The following is a 17,409-nucleotide window of genomic DNA, read 5'->3' on the forward strand; positions in this document are numbered from 1 at the left end:
ACCATATTGTGCATTGAGCCAACAGTACCCTTAAAAGAAGTAACAGATGCAGAATTGTTTGAGGACAGGGTTGATGATGGAGAAATAGTGTTGGCTATTTGCATACCCTGTGAGATAATGGTGCAATACCGTAGAGTACCGTGTCCCGTGATGGCCCTTGTAAAAGCACCCCATTCACTGAAAATGACCTGGCACAGGTTCCTGAGAGGTTATGGACAAGCAGTGCCCACAAGTAGGCCTTTTACATGGTGTGGCACCCGTTCAAATCACACTTAAACATGGTGCAGTTTTGCCACGGGTGAGACAATATCCCCTGTCCAAAGAAGCAGAAGAGGGGATAAAAGACACAATTTCCACCCTCCTAAATCAAGGGATTATTGTGCCCTCCAGCTCTCCATGCAACACAGCTATATACCTGATAAAAAAGGTGAAGGGGTCAAGATGGAGAATGATAGATCTCAGCCCCTTCAATTACATTGTACGGGTGGAATTTCTGCTAGTTCCTAAACCTGCAGCCATTCTGTGCTTACTCCAAAACAAGCAACACATTTCACTGTTGTAGACCTAAAGAATGCCTTTTTTCCATACCCCTACACGCATACTCTCTATATTGCACCGTGTTTATGCACAGTGGAAAGCGGTACGAGCACACAAGATTACCACAGGGGTATTCTGAATACCCTAGTATCTTTAATAGAACACTACATGCAGATTTGGTAAACATACAGGTACCCAGCACTATCATTCAATATGTGGATGACTTGTTAATATGCAGTGATAATGAACAATAGTGGCAAACAGACTCTGTCACGCTGTTACAGCTGTTAGCACATAAGGTGTACAAAGTGGATAAGGTTAAGTTTCAGTACTGCCTCCAGGACGTTCTTTACTTGGGCCAATTGATATCTGTCTGTCCGTGGGAAGGAAATAACACCAGAACACTCTGCATCAGTGCGCAATGCTCCCAAGCCAAAAACTGTCAAAGAAATGCAGAAGTTCCTTGGGCTGTGCAATTACTGCAGAGCGTGGATCCTAGATTAAGCTGCATGCACCAGGCCCTTGTTGCAAGGCTTTAAAGGAGCGTACAAGACAGGCACTAAGATAACATGGACAGAGGATATGTTCAAAAGCTTTACCTAACTAAAAGAGGTTATTTCTACCGCCCCGGTGTTGGCAAATCCTGACTGCACTCAAGAGTTTTACTTGTTCACCCATTCTGATGGTCAGATGATTGTGATGCTGGAAATGCATTGGAGGGCAGGGCCTCCATATCCTTGTCCTGTACTCTCTTATGATAGGTTATTTATAACATGCATAATACCCAGAGGTTTCTAAGCACAGACCCGGGGATCGAACGTGTGTTGCTTCGTGGCATTTTGCTTCCAAGGTGAGCATGTTGCCGCAGAGCTATCCTCCCAAGAACAAATCATGTGTGTTCTGTGATGTTTACTGCACAGGAGTCCAGTTGGGACTCCTGGCAGTGCAGCTCATCCTCTTTTTGGTTGTGGTGAACAGAGACCCTTGGGATACCTTTATGGCACCCATGGGTGGAGGTACAACCCTGTACCCCTAGTGTATGTTTCTGGGCACCTGTGTGTTGCCAACAGAGCAGGGTATGGGCTGGTGGCAGCTCCTTGCTGACTTTGAGAGGTGCTCTGAGTATCCTCCATTTCGGAATACCCAGGCCGTACCAACAGAATTAGTGGATTCCTGATAGAAGGCAAGATCGCCCCTGTGGCCTCTTGGTTTCTATTGCCTGCTGCCTTGTTTTCCCAGAGTCCTGGGAAGCCCGGGCTCTGTCCGTTCCCCAGACTGGCTATTGGGTGGAAGAACCATATATGGTATTGTGGGGAAGTCCACGTCAGACTGGCTGAAGCCTTCCCAGTGACTGTATATTGTGGGTACAACCTTGGGATGGGACCTGTGTGAATAGAGTGTGTGACCAATATGCATTCTATGTTATGGGTGCCTGGCTTCTGTGTGTGTGACACAATGAATGAGAATCCTGCCTGAAACTGACATGAATGCAATGTGGTGTGCTGAAAGGCTGGGTGCTTGCCCCAATCCACATTCCTTGTTATGGGTGTCTGGGTGGAAGTGAATAGCCTGAATGCCTGTGAGCCTGATTGGCTGCCTGCCTGCATAAATGCCCTTCTGTGTGATTGGCTGACTGAGCCTGGCTCAGCCAGAGGGAATGAGGGACGGATGTGTATATCTGGGGACCTCTCACTTCCTAATTTGTTCAGAAGCTGAAGTTGAAACTTGAAGCTGCTTATCCTTGAAGCCCAGCTGGAAGAAGAAGAATTGAGGCTGCTTTCCTTTGACAAAATCTAAAAGCTGTCGAGTCTGTCGAGGACTGATCCGAGAGAGGACCTCGCTAGAAGGCCTCTCCCTGAGCTATGAGGGAACATCGTGCAAACGCTGATCTTCATCGAGGTACCCTGGAAGCCAGTCCCGAAAGGCTGTTGACCGGAGAAGGGGTCCACCGAGAATCTTGATGTGAAACACCAGTACATCGAGGCCATTGAAGTCCATTGCCATTGACCAGGGTTCGGAGGATTTCCATAACCACTGGAAGCCAGTCAAGTTGTTTTGCCCGAAGTGGGGACAGCTTGATGCTGTGCTGCTTGACGACCGGAGCCGCAACGCTCCACCTTTGCCTAAGAACATTTGAACGAAAAGCTCCCTTGCCATCACTATCGACCGCTTTGTCCCGCCATGGAAAAAGACAAGGTTGTTAGCTACCGAGGAAAGTACGCCAGTGGGTTTCCCACCACCAGAAGCCGACAAAGACGTCCCGAGGACACTGACAAAGTGAAAATCCGAAGTCCAGCCCATGGTCGAGTCCTGATCGACAAATCTATCCCAAGGTACATGCTGCGGCTGCAGCACTGACAGGCCAGAGGACCGCTGAAGCATCTCCCGACACCTGACGCCCACTGCTGGGCCTACATCCATCACTGAGTCTTCTTTGCGGCACCAAACTCTTTCCACCAAGGTGAACCGCACGCCTCATCTTCACAGGACTTCCACGATGGATCGTCGAAGAGGACCGCGAAGGTTGAAGCTGCAGTCTTGACGGAAATGTTCACTTTTCTTCGAGGAATCTTGATGCCCTATGGCTCCTGCTTTAAACTCTTCTATCTCATGTACATTGGGGTGGTTGAACTTTATGATGAGGAAACAAGATTGATTAGACATTTATGGACTGGGCTTGCTAATACTTCTATTACAGGTTGCCCAGTTGGGGAGGATCCTCACTCAGAATTATGTCTTAGTAGCAAAAGAAGCATTCTGTCATTGTTTAACCGAACCTGCTATGATCTATGCTGTTACACATTGCTGCATGATTTGTATGCCATTATAACTGTCAACAGTTGATGCATTTTAAAGGAATCAATAGCTAAGCGTGGTACCACGTAGACATTGTATATATTTGCCATATTAGAATTGCCAGAATACAAACTGTGTTATTAATTGTGTATATATTGTGAACCTTATTTTTAAATATATAGAACTGTGTTAGCACATAACATAGTGTGTGGACATTCCATTGTGGGAGTTTGGGGACTACACTGTACTTAAGAACCAGCCTGTATCACCTTCTGAGAGCTTAAGCCTTGGTTGTTCGTCCATTGCTACCACAATAGAGAACCTTGGCTGGGGTGCTCTGTGCCTCTGCTCTGCCATATAGAAGGCAGAAGTACAGATACCCACTCCAGTCTTTACAATGATGACCACAGTACTCACTCAAAAGAGCACCATGGGACACAAGCCATTGACCTATTACAGTGGAGTGCTAAACCCAGTAATGCAGGGACAGCTCCCTTACGAGCACAAAGTTCACTGGTACCGATCTAGCATTAAATAAACTAAGAATACCTAATGGAACGAGAGCAAAGATGGAGAGGGTAGTACAATATAAATTGTTGATAGTACAGAGCAAAATATTGGAGCTGTCCCCAAGTGTGTTGCTCTTACATATTTACAGCCCAAGAAGCTACAGGTACATGGCATCAAGCACTAAATCAATAACAGTTTACCATTATCCTAACAAGTTGTCTGGTTGCCTTACATTTGTATAATTGTTTTCACTTCCTAGACATGTGGTCCAGTTTTGCCTACCCCATCCCGCAGTCCTCTGTGAAACAGACAGTTGTGGAACTTAAGCTCATCGGCATGCTGTCTGCCTGGATCAGCGTTATCCTCTTGCTGATAGCAACATCCAATGACTTCTGGATTGTGAGTCATGACAGCACAATGTCAGGACATTGCGGCCTCTGGCACAGCTGCAAGCTGAATGCATATTTTAATATAGCTTCTGGAACAGGTAAGAAATTGGTTGTCCTGCCAATTGGTGAATTTGTTTGAATGACTTCACGTTCAGATAATACATGTACACTTCCACATTATTGACTTGACTCCATTGGTTTTCACTATGATTCTTGCTCTTTGTGACTAGATTTGCCACCTGCCTGGATTTGGTCTGGACATACTGTAATTTGGGTTTAAGTGTATTTTTGGGGGCACAGATACCAAAATATTGCCAACACCATTGCCACAGAGGAGAGGGCAAAGGGGTGCCAGAAAGCTGGCTTTGTGGTTGGCATGACCACTGATAATGCTGTGGCATGATCGGTTGATGCACTAAATATTATTTCTTGTTCTATTACGCTGATGTAATCAAATAGTGGCTTGTTTAATTTTCTTCCAAGCAGCAGTACTGTACCAAGTCATGTGGCTGTGTCACTTTCAAAGCTGGGGCCACGTAGTTATCTTTCTTTTTGCAGCCAGAGGGAGTTGTGCTCTATTTGGACTACTTTCCTGGCCCAGCTGGGCTGCATGTAGATTTCTCTTTCTAGATACTGTTACCATACAAGCGATTATTTTTTGGAGAGGTGCAGTACCACTAACAACATGCAGGTGTCCGTGTAATAAATCACATTGTTATCCAAACTAAAATATAGCACAACAACGACCAAAGGCTGAATTTATACATACAACAAATAGGTGTTATTCCCCACTTGCGATGTTGCTCCTTTCCCCCTTTGGCTGTCCTTTCCCCCTTGCGCTTTTGCACTGTCCCTCCTCACCCTGTTTCGCAGGTCCTCCCCTCCTGAGCTATCCTCCCTTGTGCTGTCGCCCCTTCCGCCTTACTCTGTAGCTCCTTCCCTCTTGCGCTGCTTCTCCTTCCCCCTTGCGTTATCGCTCCTTTCCCCCTTGCACTGTCTCTCCATCCCTTGCGCTGTCGCTCTATTCCACTTGCGCTGTCACTCCTTTCCCTTTGCGCTGTCTCTCCTTCCCCCTTGTGTTGTTGCTCCTTTTCCCCTTGCACTGTCTCACTATTCCCTTGCGCTGTCGCTCTATTCCGCTTGCGCTGTCACCTCTTCCCCCTATAGCGCTGTCACTCCTTCCCCCTCAAGCACTGTGACTCCACCCACCTTTACACTGTCACTCTGCCCACCACCCATTTGCGCTGTCACTCCTTCCTTCAAATGCTGTACAATGCCCCTGTGTACCGTTGCTGGCCTTCCTTTCATATATTCATTCTTCCTCGTGTTGCCATTTATTTCTAATTTCTCCCCTGACAGTTCTTCCCTCACCCCCTGGTGGTGTCCTTCATTCAACCCACATGCTGTCATTTCCTCGTCCCTGTGCTGTTATTCCTCATTCCTTCTCTCCATGCTAAATGTAAAATGCAATAAACAACTGCAGACGCCAAAACTATTGACTTTGCCAATGCTTGTTAGAGCTGTGTCTGGTTCTCTGTTTGTCAGTCAGTAAGTCTGGATTTGTTCTCATTGGTGGGATGGCAGTCTGAGTTGGAGCACTCAGAAGCCAGGGGTGTAGCAATAGCGGCTTGTGGGGTTGTAAGGTGTGTGTCAGCAGAGCGGCCATGACTGGGCTTCCGCCCAGGCACCTGATGACATTTTAAGTCTGCTCTTGTCTCAGATAAGAGCTGCGCGATAGGGAGCAATACATGGAAAATGTGTCATTGGCAAGTTCATCTTCGGTGACCTTTCATTTGCAAAATTGCAACTCTTCATTGAAAGTGCTCATGTTCGAGCAGTGATGGCCCATATATGTTTTAAAACCACAGGTCTCGCCAGTTATTTGGTTTATTTGTAAAAGTAAAGGTCAGCTGTATACTTTAAGACATTTATAAAGTTGCTTGCTTGATTGAAAGCAAAATAAAATACTCTTGTCCAAAATTCCAAAACTGCATATTTTATTTACATCTATGAAAAACAATATGATGGATGTCAGTTTCATATAATGAAACAACGCGAGCATCGTTTACTAAAAATTCAAGCAACCTACAGCAGACTTCGGACACTTAAGTTTTCTCAATGTCGCATGGGAATAGGAGATGCAGGCCATCTGCCTGTTTTCCATTAGATCATTTACAGCTCTGCAATGATAAATGAAGAGCAAAACTGCGAACACCAAAATGATATTCTGATTTACTTAGCATGACAAAAATGCCCTAGCTCAGTTAGGGCAGCTTCAACTCGGTGTTCACCGGGTGCTGAGCTTTGGTGCGGGTATTGGATCGGTGTTAGTCCGCGTGTGCTGTTGCTCCAGTTTATGTGTTGTTGCAGTGTTGTGAAGTGCGTGCGGCTTGTTGTGCGAGAGATGGTTGTGTGAGTTTTTTGAGTGAGATAGGTATGCAGAATTTGAGCCTATAATCGTTAGTGGGTTACAAGACTTTTAGCATGCTAACATTCACAGTTTCGTCTAAGTGTGGCACTTGTTGGCCTTCGCATGTGGGCATGCCAACATTCACAGACTTTTCTAGGTGCGGCGCAGGCTGGTGTTTAGAAATCTGTCCAGGTGTGGGCATGCTAGCATTCATACGCGGATTGATGTGTAAATGTTGTGCACATTAAGCATGACGAAAAGAGGCATGCCTTTGTCAAACATTAACTACAATCAGTTGAGATTTTCATAAAAGCTTTTCTAGAATGCATTTACCTTGGACAATGTAAGGCCTATAGAACAGTTTATGGACATCTCAATTTGCCGTGGGAAAAATTGAATTACTCGCCCATCTCTCTCTTTTTCACTCGTATTTTGCATCCTGGTACTTGCAGTCCACCATTTATAATGTACAGGAAAGCAAAATAACATATATTATAATCGCCAAGATTTACCGAAACATGTTTTCGAGCTTGGTTTCCACATCGTTTTCAGCAACACGATTTGTGAATGAATTGCGGATGTTAGGGGGGAAAAAGGGTATTCGAACTGCAGCACTAACTTCGGTTGGCTGTAGAATTATCAAAATGAGCGGTTACTCTGCATGCAGATTGCTGTTGTGAAACGGAAGTGTAAACATGTACCTCTGTGACTTAAACGGCTTTCTCCCTTAAGGTTCGGTAGGCATATGCGTAGGTCTCCTGAGATATTGTTGCAACCTGTATGGGTGTGGAAGTACCATTCAATGGAGTAACAGTAATATTTACATTCCATTGAAGATAGTGGCTCTCACTGTGACTCAGTGAAGTTTACTCCTTGCAACGGCTATCCTCTAGAACGCTTTTGGGCCTTTGAGGGGCATCAGTCCCTGTAGGCCCTACACGGTACTTAGCAAGCCATGAGGGTACCTTTGTTTGAGCCTCAGCATGTACAGAAGAACTGTCACCGGAGCTGCACATTTGATCACTCATGACCTTTGGGGCAGGACCTCCAGTTTTAGCATATGTTAGAGCAGTGCTAAGGGGATCTATGTGATCACTGCAACCACATATAATTGCGACGGCCGAAAATGGCGACTTTAAAAATGTGTCTTTTACTTAAACCCCCTTTACACCACATGCATATGCGGGGGGAGACTCCCCGCAGGCCCCCCCATATTTCGATAATATCCCATTCCCCCCACATATATATGTGGTGTAAAGGTGGTGTTTAAAAAAATAAAAAAGTCGGGCATTTCGGCCGTCACAATTGTGAGGGTGACATTTTGGGCCATTTCCATGCTAAGGTACCGGTAAGAAATAAGTTACATTCAAAATGTGTGTGTGTGTATACACAAGGATGGGCAGTGGCCAAACTGCCTCCTCAGCTCTCCCACTTCTACAAACCAACAATGATTCAAATCATGAATGTAAAACAGGCATAAACCAAGAAATATACCTCCTTCATATTTTGTGGTAACGTGGGCTGAGGGCAGGTTCTACGGTAAGAAGAAGGTTCTATTCAAATGTATATGCTTTCATTAAACTAATGAATCCTACAACTATTCAAACCCAGTATAAAGGATAGCCAACTGGTAAGAGTGTAGGATGCCTAGCTTTTTAAATTGAAATTTAAATATTAAATGATGCTCTCTCTCAAAAAGGGTGGTCTGCTGATGAGAACCCCCTTTCCACAAACACCATGCTAAAAGCAATGTATACACCTCTGCCCGACTGAATACTGATCTGCAGCTCCTGGTCTCCCTTAGCACAGAGCACATTAAGGGCACTGGTGCCCTCTTGACAGCTGCAGTGGCAGCTCAGTCACTGCAGCCTAAAGGCTGAATTTAAGATATGCACCTCTGTTCCAAAACCCCATAATTATGAGTCTACTGTCCTGGTCGCATATTCATCTTTAATGTAAACCATATGTGAGTTAGGGTTATGGTGGATGGTATTTCTGATAATTATTACAGCCACATCAAGTTGGTATCACACATGTGTCAGCCCTATGAGACGAGCTCAGCTGCGGAAGGATATGTGTATTCCCCCCAGCCAAGGCTGTCTCTGCTGTTCCCAGCAAGAATGCATCCCTGGGTGGTTGCCTCTCTTTGATCATTTGGCAGGGCAGGTAACACCCTCCCGAGTAAGACAGTCACTCTGCAGGAAGTTATCCTGGGAACAGGAATCAAAGGGAACACCTCAAAAGACTAGCCTCACACCAGGGTGCTGTATACCAAAAAGGACAGTTGATGCTATTGATTTTTCTCTTTACCTCCATTCCTGCCCTCTCCACTTTCTCTAACACCAAGCACTTTGGGTGTGATGCCAGAAGGCAAAGTCCACTTTTTCCAAGGACAGGGATTGGACCCTTAATGCAGGGTTGGTTTTGCCCAATCACCTGTAGGTTTTTGACTTCAAAGGAAGTGGTCTCCCACCCCTTCTCAGATTCACTTTGAAACAAACACTTCAGGAAGAATGTCGTTGGACCTCTGTAGGGAGAGTTGACTTCCAAAGCTCCTTACCACTGAAGTGAAGACTGAGTGTCCAAGATAGAGGCGAGCTCTGTTTCCTACCCATCGCCAGGGCACATTGGGAGGACCTGCTTCTGGAGGAAGTCCTGCATCTCTTCCCGTCACACTGCTTCCCAGGACCTCATCTTGGTGAAGTACTCCTGGAAGCATGAACCAGCCTCCCTTACATTGAGAGCCATATAACAAGGACTACCCTTGTCCGTGAGACCCCTTAGTGGGATTCTTAGCACCTTACAGCCAAGACATCCAGGATTCCTACATTTCCTGTTGTTGAAATACTGCCAACTGTAATTCGAACCTGTTTGACTGCATCAAACCATCAGCACCCTCTGTAGCTGCCTTTGACACTCACCTGCTTTGAAAAACGCTGAATTGCACATTCAAACCAGTTAGCGGCCCTACTGTGCTAGCTGAGTGGGTTGTTGCCCCGTCTCAAACCCAACACTATGTGTTGCATATTCCGCCTTCGAACAGCTATTCGACCCACCAGCATCTACGCTGGTAATCTTCATTGCGAGTCAAACCAACTCTGGTGGCCCATCAAACCTCAACCATATAACACTGCATTGAACACCCTGACTCGAACTGTGCATCCAGTCACTAGCATCTTCACCACTGAACTGATCCTGGTGGTTCTCACAATCTGCTCTCAAGCATCCTTTCGAACTGAATGAGCTCAACTTTGACCCCTGAGTGACACAGCTCTCAGTCTATTATAACATGTCCGCTGCACTCAGACCGTCTAGAACAGCACCTGGAATCCTGGTTCTCCATAGTCGAACCACCAAGTAGGTACTACTGACCCATAACTACCCCCCTGGTCCTGGGCCCTAGAGACTGGATAGGTCACTTGTGCACCTTTTTTCTTGAAAGACATATCTTTTTTAAAACAACACTGTGGTTATTGAATGGACGTTCACCTCTGATTGCCCAGAGTTCTGCATTATCCCTTTTCTAGCATATTCTCTGTTATTTCCACAGGGCTGGATTTTGTATAGTTTTCTATTTGGTTTTCTCACAGACAATGTGCTTAATTAAACCATATCTGTTTTTATGGAACCTTGATTGGCCATTCCCTTTATGTTGGGCTGCTATACTTTACTGTTTGGGGTGCTAGAGAGTCACATTCACACAAAAGGCGAAGTAGGAATATCTCGTAACTGGTTCTGTTTTATCTTCATACTTGGGAACACTGTTGGTTTGTAGAAGAGTGAGGGCTGAGTAAGTGGTTTAGTCACTACTCACCCCTATAACCCTACAGGGCAGTCATCTTTTCTTCATCCCCAACCCTGTAGAAGAAGGCAGGCAATGCAGAACAGGAATTCATAAGCATTTTGGATACTTTAGCTGGGAAGAGAAAAGCAACAGCTGCTCTAATGTCACTGAAAGGATAGGTTCTTCAGGAAAAAGAAGCAACACAGGCTTTAACCAGTCACAATGGCCCCAAAAATGGACCAAGGGGACACGGGCGGTCAATAGTACCTGATTCCAGTTGATAAGCAGTTTTATGGGGTTGAACCAGGCTTTGAGATGCAATGCATGTGGGTCAAACGGGGTTCAAAGGCAGCAAGTCACTTTGATCACAAGTCAGTGTTAAGATGGGCTGAAAGCGCTGCCTGGTGTGGTTCGAAGTCGGTGCTGAGTGATGCAGGTCGATGAATCACCGGGAATGGTTTGATGATAGCGTGGTTTGGAATGAGTACCGCTGGTTCGGATGAATGGTCCAGCGGTTCGAGCCCAGGTTTGATGCAAAGACCTGGTGGTTCAATGCTTATTTAAAAAACACAGCAGTTCAAATTTGTCTGCAGGGTCTGCTAGTGTTCCAGTAGGACAGGTGATCAGCTCTGCTAGAGTGATGCAGCGTTGAACTGCTTTGAAGGATGCAAGTAGTAGTTCAAAGTATAAAGCAGAGTGCTACAGGCAGCACTGCAGGTCCCAGTGGTTTGAAAGCATTGCACACTGTACGAATTCTGTTTGAAGTGGTTAGAGCAATGAAAACTGGAGACATATCTTCTCTGGATGCTGCACGGCCTGCTGCAGGGGACTCCAGGACAAGGTGAGTCCTTTTCAGTCTCTGCTCTCCCAGCCTAGGGAGGTTTACTAGCAGAGTGGCAGACCTTGGTTCACAGCAAAGTCAACATCAATGTCCGCTGGGGATGGGTAGGGAGCAGAGGATAGCTCAGGCGCAACGTGCTCGCCTTGGAAACAAGAGACATACAGCACCATAGGTTTGATCCCCGGGTCCGCGCTTAGAAACCTCTGGGTGTTAAGCGCGTCATAAATAACCTATCATCATCATCATCATCAGAGTGTTCCTCTTCCTTGAAATGCCTGTCTTCACTTCTGGCTGAGAGCTTTGGAAAGCACAGTATTCCCAAAGCGGTCCAGATGAATAATTATTCCTGCTGTCCTTTAAAGTCCAAAAGTGAATAAAAGGAGGAGAAGGCACCCCCCATCCCCTCTTTTAAAGGTAAAAGATCACAGGGGATTGGATGAAAGCAAGCTAAGGGGTCCAATCCCTGTTCTTGAGACAACTGACCCTTGCCTCCTGATGTCATACACAGAGTGACTTTCTCAGTGGAAAGGCCCCCTTGTGTTCTGACTGCCCAAACCCTGGCCCTCTTTCAGCCTACAGGTGCACAGACTCTCTGGTGTGCCATCCCCTTGTGACAGGTATTTGATATGAAATTGCTTCTTTGAATCCAGGCTCTCAGGTGATCCCCTAATGGAAGATTCCAGGCCTTGAAGGGAGGAGTTACCAATCCTCCCAGAGTCAACAGAGGCAGGCATCCTCAGTTTTGACTCAGTCTAGTCAGGCTGCCTGGAAACCACATAGCCTCTAATAGCTGTTCTGAGCCCACAGAGTTGACACTGGCATGATTCTAATTTGATGTGACATTAATAATTATGTGAACTATCAGCCACCATACGAAAACCTAGGCATTGCTTATATTTCAAGATTACCCTGCCACAAGACAATGGTTTATCATAATTATTATTGTGTTTTGAATCAGAGGTGCTGAAGTTAATGCAGCCACTGCTTGCAGGAGAGCTTGTGCTCCAGTAGCTGTAGAAGAGGCATTTGTGACCTTTGAACCTGCTTTGTGCTACTGAAGAGAAGATGCCGTAGATATGACAGGAGACTGGCACAGCAGGGCTCATGTGTATACTATGTTTTTGGCAAGGTGTTTTATGAAAGGGGGTCCAGTTATCAGACCACCCTTTCTGAAATGGATTACCCGCATCATTTTATGGTTAGTAAAAATCAAAAAAGGCTGGGGCTTCTATACCCTTGCGTGGCAACCCTTCACATGTTTGAGGGGCGGAAATGCACCATTGCCCCAGTTTTTGGCACATGAGGCAGACCTGGGGCAGCACACACATATTGGTGATAAGGACTGCATGATTTGCCTTAGCCACTATCAACATGAAGGTGGGGCTACTGGAGGATATATCGTTGAACTAGAATGCATGATTTCATTTGGACACAGCAGCTTGTAAGGGGAGAGTGGCATGGGCATATATTGTTTAGCCGGAAAGCATGTTTTGATTTCGGCTTTTGCAGCATTAAATGGGAGGAGCAGTTCTGGTCTTAAATTGTTAAGACAGACTGCATGATTTGCTGTGGGCACTGACAGCAAGAGTGGGGAAAGCATGGGCTTATGTCCTGGAAATAGGACTCCTATTATATTTGGGCACTAGCAGCTTAAACATGTATTTTACAGTGGAAATGATGGCATGTATCGTTGATCACCAGCATCATGAAAATGTGATTTGCAGGGATAATGCTCACATATGTTGTTGAGACAGGTATCATTTGCTTTTGGCGCAAGCATCATGAAACGGGGGCAGCACTGGCAAATAACGTTGACACGCTTCGTGATCTTATTTCTGTGCAGTGAGCATAACAAGCCAAGCAGTCGTGGGTTATTGTGTTGGGATAAGATTCAAGTAGGTCAACTAAAAAGAGCTAATGTGAAAATAGTGTACAAAAGAGTGCACATCAGAACAACTAAAAGTACACATTAATGATTACTTCCACACTGGAGCACCCCAAATCCTGCTCTCTCCCACTTTGTCAAGACTGAGCATTGTGTGTTTCATGAGGAGATCATCAGGAGTCCCTCTTTCCCACTACACAATCCCCTCCACCTGCCTTGTCCCCATGCAGGCAGCAGAAGGGGTATGTGTGCATGGCTCAGTACTGCAGTGCAGTACTCATGTGCCCACCCATACCTGTGATCCTCATTCCAGCAGTCCGTCACATGCTTTTGGGAGTTTTGGGAGAAGTGCCAACTGTTGTTAAAGCAAACGGTACTCGTTGGGTAAGAAAATGAGTAAAGTGCTCCGTATTGTATATGTTGAACAAGGCAACATGCAACATAGTGATATTGTGAGCATCGCCATTATGAATGATGCTATAATAAATACACTGTTTCTAGATACAACTTTATGCTATGATACGTTGTGTTGTGAGGCGTCATGATCTGCATTGGGCACAACAAGGGTAAAAATGTTTTGTACAGTGGCAATGCTGGCATATATTGTTAAGCAAGGTCCTATGACTTTCTTTGAGTCCAAGAAGATGTTTGGTTAGATCTCGCTTTTTCATTAACCAGAAATGGAAATATCCAAAACCCACCTGACAGCGAGCCCCCGTGCCCCACAAAATGGGAACTTTTTCCAAAGTTTGCCATCTGACCTCCTGCCATGCGTCATACCCCAGATTTAAGTGTATTCTCGAGATGCTCAGTGCTGTTGGAACTAGGCGGGCCTTTTGCGGAATGCAGCTTGCTTGCCAGGGGCAAGCTCAGTGACTTGGTTTAGGTGTGAGGACTTGTGCAGGTGGCAACAACGTTTCTTGGCCCAGAAGTGCTAGCCTACCCCACGCCAAAGTGTTGTGAAAGACAAGAGGCGGCAAAGATAGCAATTCATAGCTTGCCTTGAGTTGTCACTGAAGTAAGCACTGCAATTGGGTCTGCTGATCACCGAGAATGGGCAGAGATTCCATAACATGGGCAGCATGGCAGCTCCTAATTACTAATCCTTCAAAATGTTCTTTCATATTTCCAATATGAAACTTGTCAACAAGATGCACATGCTGACTAAGTATTGTGTTTTTATAGACTGAATACATTGAATAGATCCAGGGGACACCACATCTTCAAAATGGGTCACGTGTGCCTTGGGATATGGGCGATTTAAATTGTCACCTAGCCGACCCTGATTTCATAAAGATGCTTGGTAAATTTTTCCATTATCTCTCTCAAGCAGAATTGGATTATCAAATTGATAAATTCGGAGGGTTATCGCTGATTTTATGCCCGAGGCAATTCAAAGGAAATGTGGACTCAATGGTGGTCTGACGACCCTTGTTCGCTAAACTCTTGGTAAAATGAGCGTTCTACTTGGCTAAACAGCTGCCCTTCTCTGTCCTTTGTAATGAGCATAGGAGCAGAAGGCAAACAATTAATATTGATAAATAGCAAAATCGATGTCATGCACTCAACATCCAATTTGGCAACTTCCAGTTCAACGACTGCTGGTTCACGATTTGTCCATCCCTTGTGTCAACCTCACCTATATGAAGCCCACCACCACTGCCCTCTTCACCATCCCCCCAAGACCTTTCCCCGGCAACCCCCTATTTAAAAAAAAAAAATCATTAACATTAGAGTTGTATTTTTTTTAGAAACCTATACCCTGAAAACGCAATTCGTTAACATGGATTTTGTATAGAGAGTATCCCAAATAGCTTCATCCCACCCAATCAGAGCAAATGTTTTGTACAAAGTTTAGAAACATTTCATGTGTAAAATCGTTTTTTTTTAAATAATAGTTTATGTCAAACGTTCAAAGCACATAATCAACACAGATCATAAAAATACAATTATAGATGTACATTTTTTAATAATTTATGCTGAAATAAGTAACATACAATTAATAGGAAGGACACAGCTTAGAAATGCAAGAATTGCTACTAAATGACATAATGATAATATGGAAACTTTAAATTTAAGGTGCATCACAACTGTAAAACACAAAATGGCTAATAACCAAGAGTTCATATACCAGCACATTATAACCAAGTAAGCCAAGACCTAAACATATTTTAAGCAGAAAGACTTATTTTATTTGTAATTATATTGTTTAAAGCACGGTCCTAGCTTGAGAGCAGCGGAGCACTGCACAGATTGTGGGTAGTCGGCATTTGTACTGGCATCCTTGGACAGTAGCGCAGTACATTGAGGTCTGTGTGTCGTTATGTGCATCCATTGGAATTTGTCCTTGGTCAGGTGTTCTTGAAAGAGCCATGCTTCGAGAGATTGGCAAAATTGGAGAATTGTGGGGGCATTCCGAGCTGACACTGGGATCGAGTTCCAGAGGGTGGGTGCATGACAAGAGAAGGAATGTTTGCGGATCCTCCCTTTGCAGACGAGTTGTGATTCAAGACGGTTGGACGATTTGCTGCATGAGGAGCGTGTGCCACTAGGTATATGGAACTTAGCCGTTGCTTGAAGTCTAAAGTGCATAACTACTTTAAAGTGCATAATAATTCAGGACCTCAGGTCTAGGTATCAATTCATTTGGACCAAACAAGATAGGTCTTATGCAGACATTTTGCGAAAACTACATTCCTTTTATTGGTAATTTAAAAAAAGGTCTATGCATCATGAACCCATCTCAGAGTTCTCCCTTAATATTGGCTTTAATATATTATTATAAAAGCTGAATATAATTTGGGCAGACGAAAAGGAAATGCTCAACCGATTCTCTCTCCAAAAAACATACTGGACCGAAATCAGTTGCTCATACCTTCCACACCTGTTGATTATACGCTAATGATAGAATACCGAGACAGGTAGTCAGTCGCCTGTCTGTTTTCATTTCCTTCCCACTCTCCCCCTCCCTTCCTAATCTATGTCTTAGCTCTTGCACTATCTGAAATGTCATCAGGCCTAGTACGATAGTCGCTTGTTTTGTTCCTCCCCACCCTTTCTGCACCCCTCTCCCTCACCTTTTGTTTTTCGCTGTCTTTCTACCAGAAATGTCATCAGGCATAGTACGGTAGACGCCTGCCTGTTTCCATTTCCTTCCCACTCTCCCCCTCCCTTCCTAATCTATGTCTTAGCTCTTGCACTATCTGAAATGTCGTCAGGCAGAGTACGATAGTTAATTTCACATCCTTACTGTTCATGGCCTGTAAGAATGTCATTGTATTTTCCCTTGTTCCCTCCCTTGCCTTGAAGCACTTTGAAACACATTGTTTATAGGCGCTATATAGATAAACGATGATATCATATCATAATTGCAAAAATAACATATGCATATAAGCAGAGACCATCTCATCTAAATAATCTTCAAATCCAAATTCGTTTTACCACACAAATAAGGTAATCCTATCCTCCAAAAAAGTGCAATGTGCTGCATTAAAGGTAGCCTTCATTTTAGCTGCCATGTTGTGAGGATTATGCCACAAATGTAAAAAGAACAGGACTCTAACGTGGATGCACCAGGGCACATCACATCCTCCATCCTTTGACAGGAGGTTGCATATGGAATCTCTATACTTCCCTAGGGAAGGTGTAGACCACAATCTTACCCAATATAGAACAAGCATAAAAGAAATGGTGTCACTTATTGATCTCGGGCTGTAGAATAGCATTAGCCATGCTGGAAGGGAACTAGAACAGCTTTTATATTATGCATGGTCAGTGCTGGTGTAATCAACCCATGCGATTTTAGGGTGTTTAATAATTGCACTGCTGTTCCTTCCAAGTGTAAGATTTGTTTTCTCCACTTACCCTGTCCATTTAGTATTACCTGAAAAGCAAACAACCAGATATTTATAGACCTGCTTTATGCTACCGCCTCCTAAGGTCATATCTAATCGATGTGTTTTTTTGGGGGTGGGTGAAAGACCATGGTCTTGCTCGTACCCATATTAGTGGTTAAGCCATTACGTGTACATTCCTTGTTAAAGACAATACATTGTTTCCTAATACCAGTTGGATTCAGGGATGTCAGGATGGCATTGTCCGTGAAAGGTAGGAGTGGAATCCTATCGCCTCCTAATTTAGGTGCGCTGTTTCTAAGGCTGTGATTCAATTGATGATCCTTGTTACGAATCACCTTCTGGGGTACCAGTGGTCATGGGCTGAATATCGGTTTCTAAACCATCAACCAGCTCACACCTC

General features: G+C 44.7%; 1 protein-coding gene across 4 annotated transcripts in view; it reads left to right on the top strand.

Annotated features, from left to right (window-relative positions):
• Positions 1-17,409, top strand: part of LOC138449874 (lens fiber membrane intrinsic protein-like) — a 203,529-nt gene that overhangs the window by 91,603 nt on the left and 94,517 nt on the right. For all 4 annotated transcript variants that reach the window (XM_069604801.1, XM_069604798.1, XM_069604800.1 and 1 more), the window contains one exon: positions 4,103-4,330. In XM_069604801.1, coding sequence (XP_069460902.1) covers positions 4,105-4,330 — 226 coding nt within the window. In that variant the 5' untranslated portion in view covers positions 4,103-4,104. The remainder of the gene's footprint in view (positions 1-4,102; positions 4,331-17,409) is intronic.

Source organism: Ambystoma mexicanum, chromosome 1p, assembly GCF_040938575.1.
Source record: "Ambystoma mexicanum isolate Mex_15411 chromosome 1p, UKY_AmexF1_1, whole genome shotgun sequence".
NCBI classification, from domain to species: Eukaryota; Metazoa; Chordata; class Amphibia; order Caudata; family Ambystomatidae; genus Ambystoma; species Ambystoma mexicanum.